This window comes from Buceros rhinoceros, unplaced genomic scaffold (assembly GCF_000710305.1).
Source record: "Buceros rhinoceros silvestris isolate BGI_N320 unplaced genomic scaffold, ASM71030v1 scaffold14502, whole genome shotgun sequence".
Lineage (NCBI taxonomy): Eukaryota > Metazoa > Chordata > Aves > Bucerotiformes > Bucerotidae > Buceros > Buceros rhinoceros.
In genome coordinates, this window is record NW_010397265.1 from 8,183 (window position 1) to 8,589 (window position 407).

General features: G+C 60.4%; 1 protein-coding gene across 1 annotated transcript in view; it reads right to left on the bottom strand.

Annotated features, from left to right (window-relative positions):
* The window catches only part of MTMR4 (myotubularin related protein 4), a 27,524-nt gene that overhangs the window by 1,685 nt on the left and 25,432 nt on the right, over positions 1 to 407 (bottom strand). The window contains 1 exon segment of the mRNA XM_010146190.1: positions 257 to 361. Within this exon segment, the coding sequence (XP_010144492.1) occupies positions 257 to 361 (105 nt within the window).

The following is a 407-nucleotide window of genomic DNA, read 5'->3' on the forward strand; positions in this document are numbered from 1 at the left end:
GAGGGGCTCCCCAGCTCCCCATGCAAGGGGGTAAAGCACTCAGAACCATGTAAGGAGCCACTGCTTGGCCCTCAAGAAGCAGAGACACCTCTGGGTGGCATGAGGACACGACACATGGACAGGAGGGGAACAGGGCTGAGCAAACACAGGAACAACCTTAACTCCCTGCTCCAAAACCAAGAACCTGAAAACTGGGTTGGAGAGGGCGGTGTGAAGGGGGTGCAGGGAGCTGGAGTGCCGGAGGCAGTTAACTTACAAAGTCGTCCTCGTAGTCCATCGGTGGCTCAGCCGGAGGGGCACAGAAGTGGCGGATGTCCAGGCGCAGCTGCAGCTCTCGCACCTGCCTCCGCAGCTGCTCCACCTCCTGCTTGGAGCTGGCCCCGATCTGCCGCAGCCTGTGCTGAATC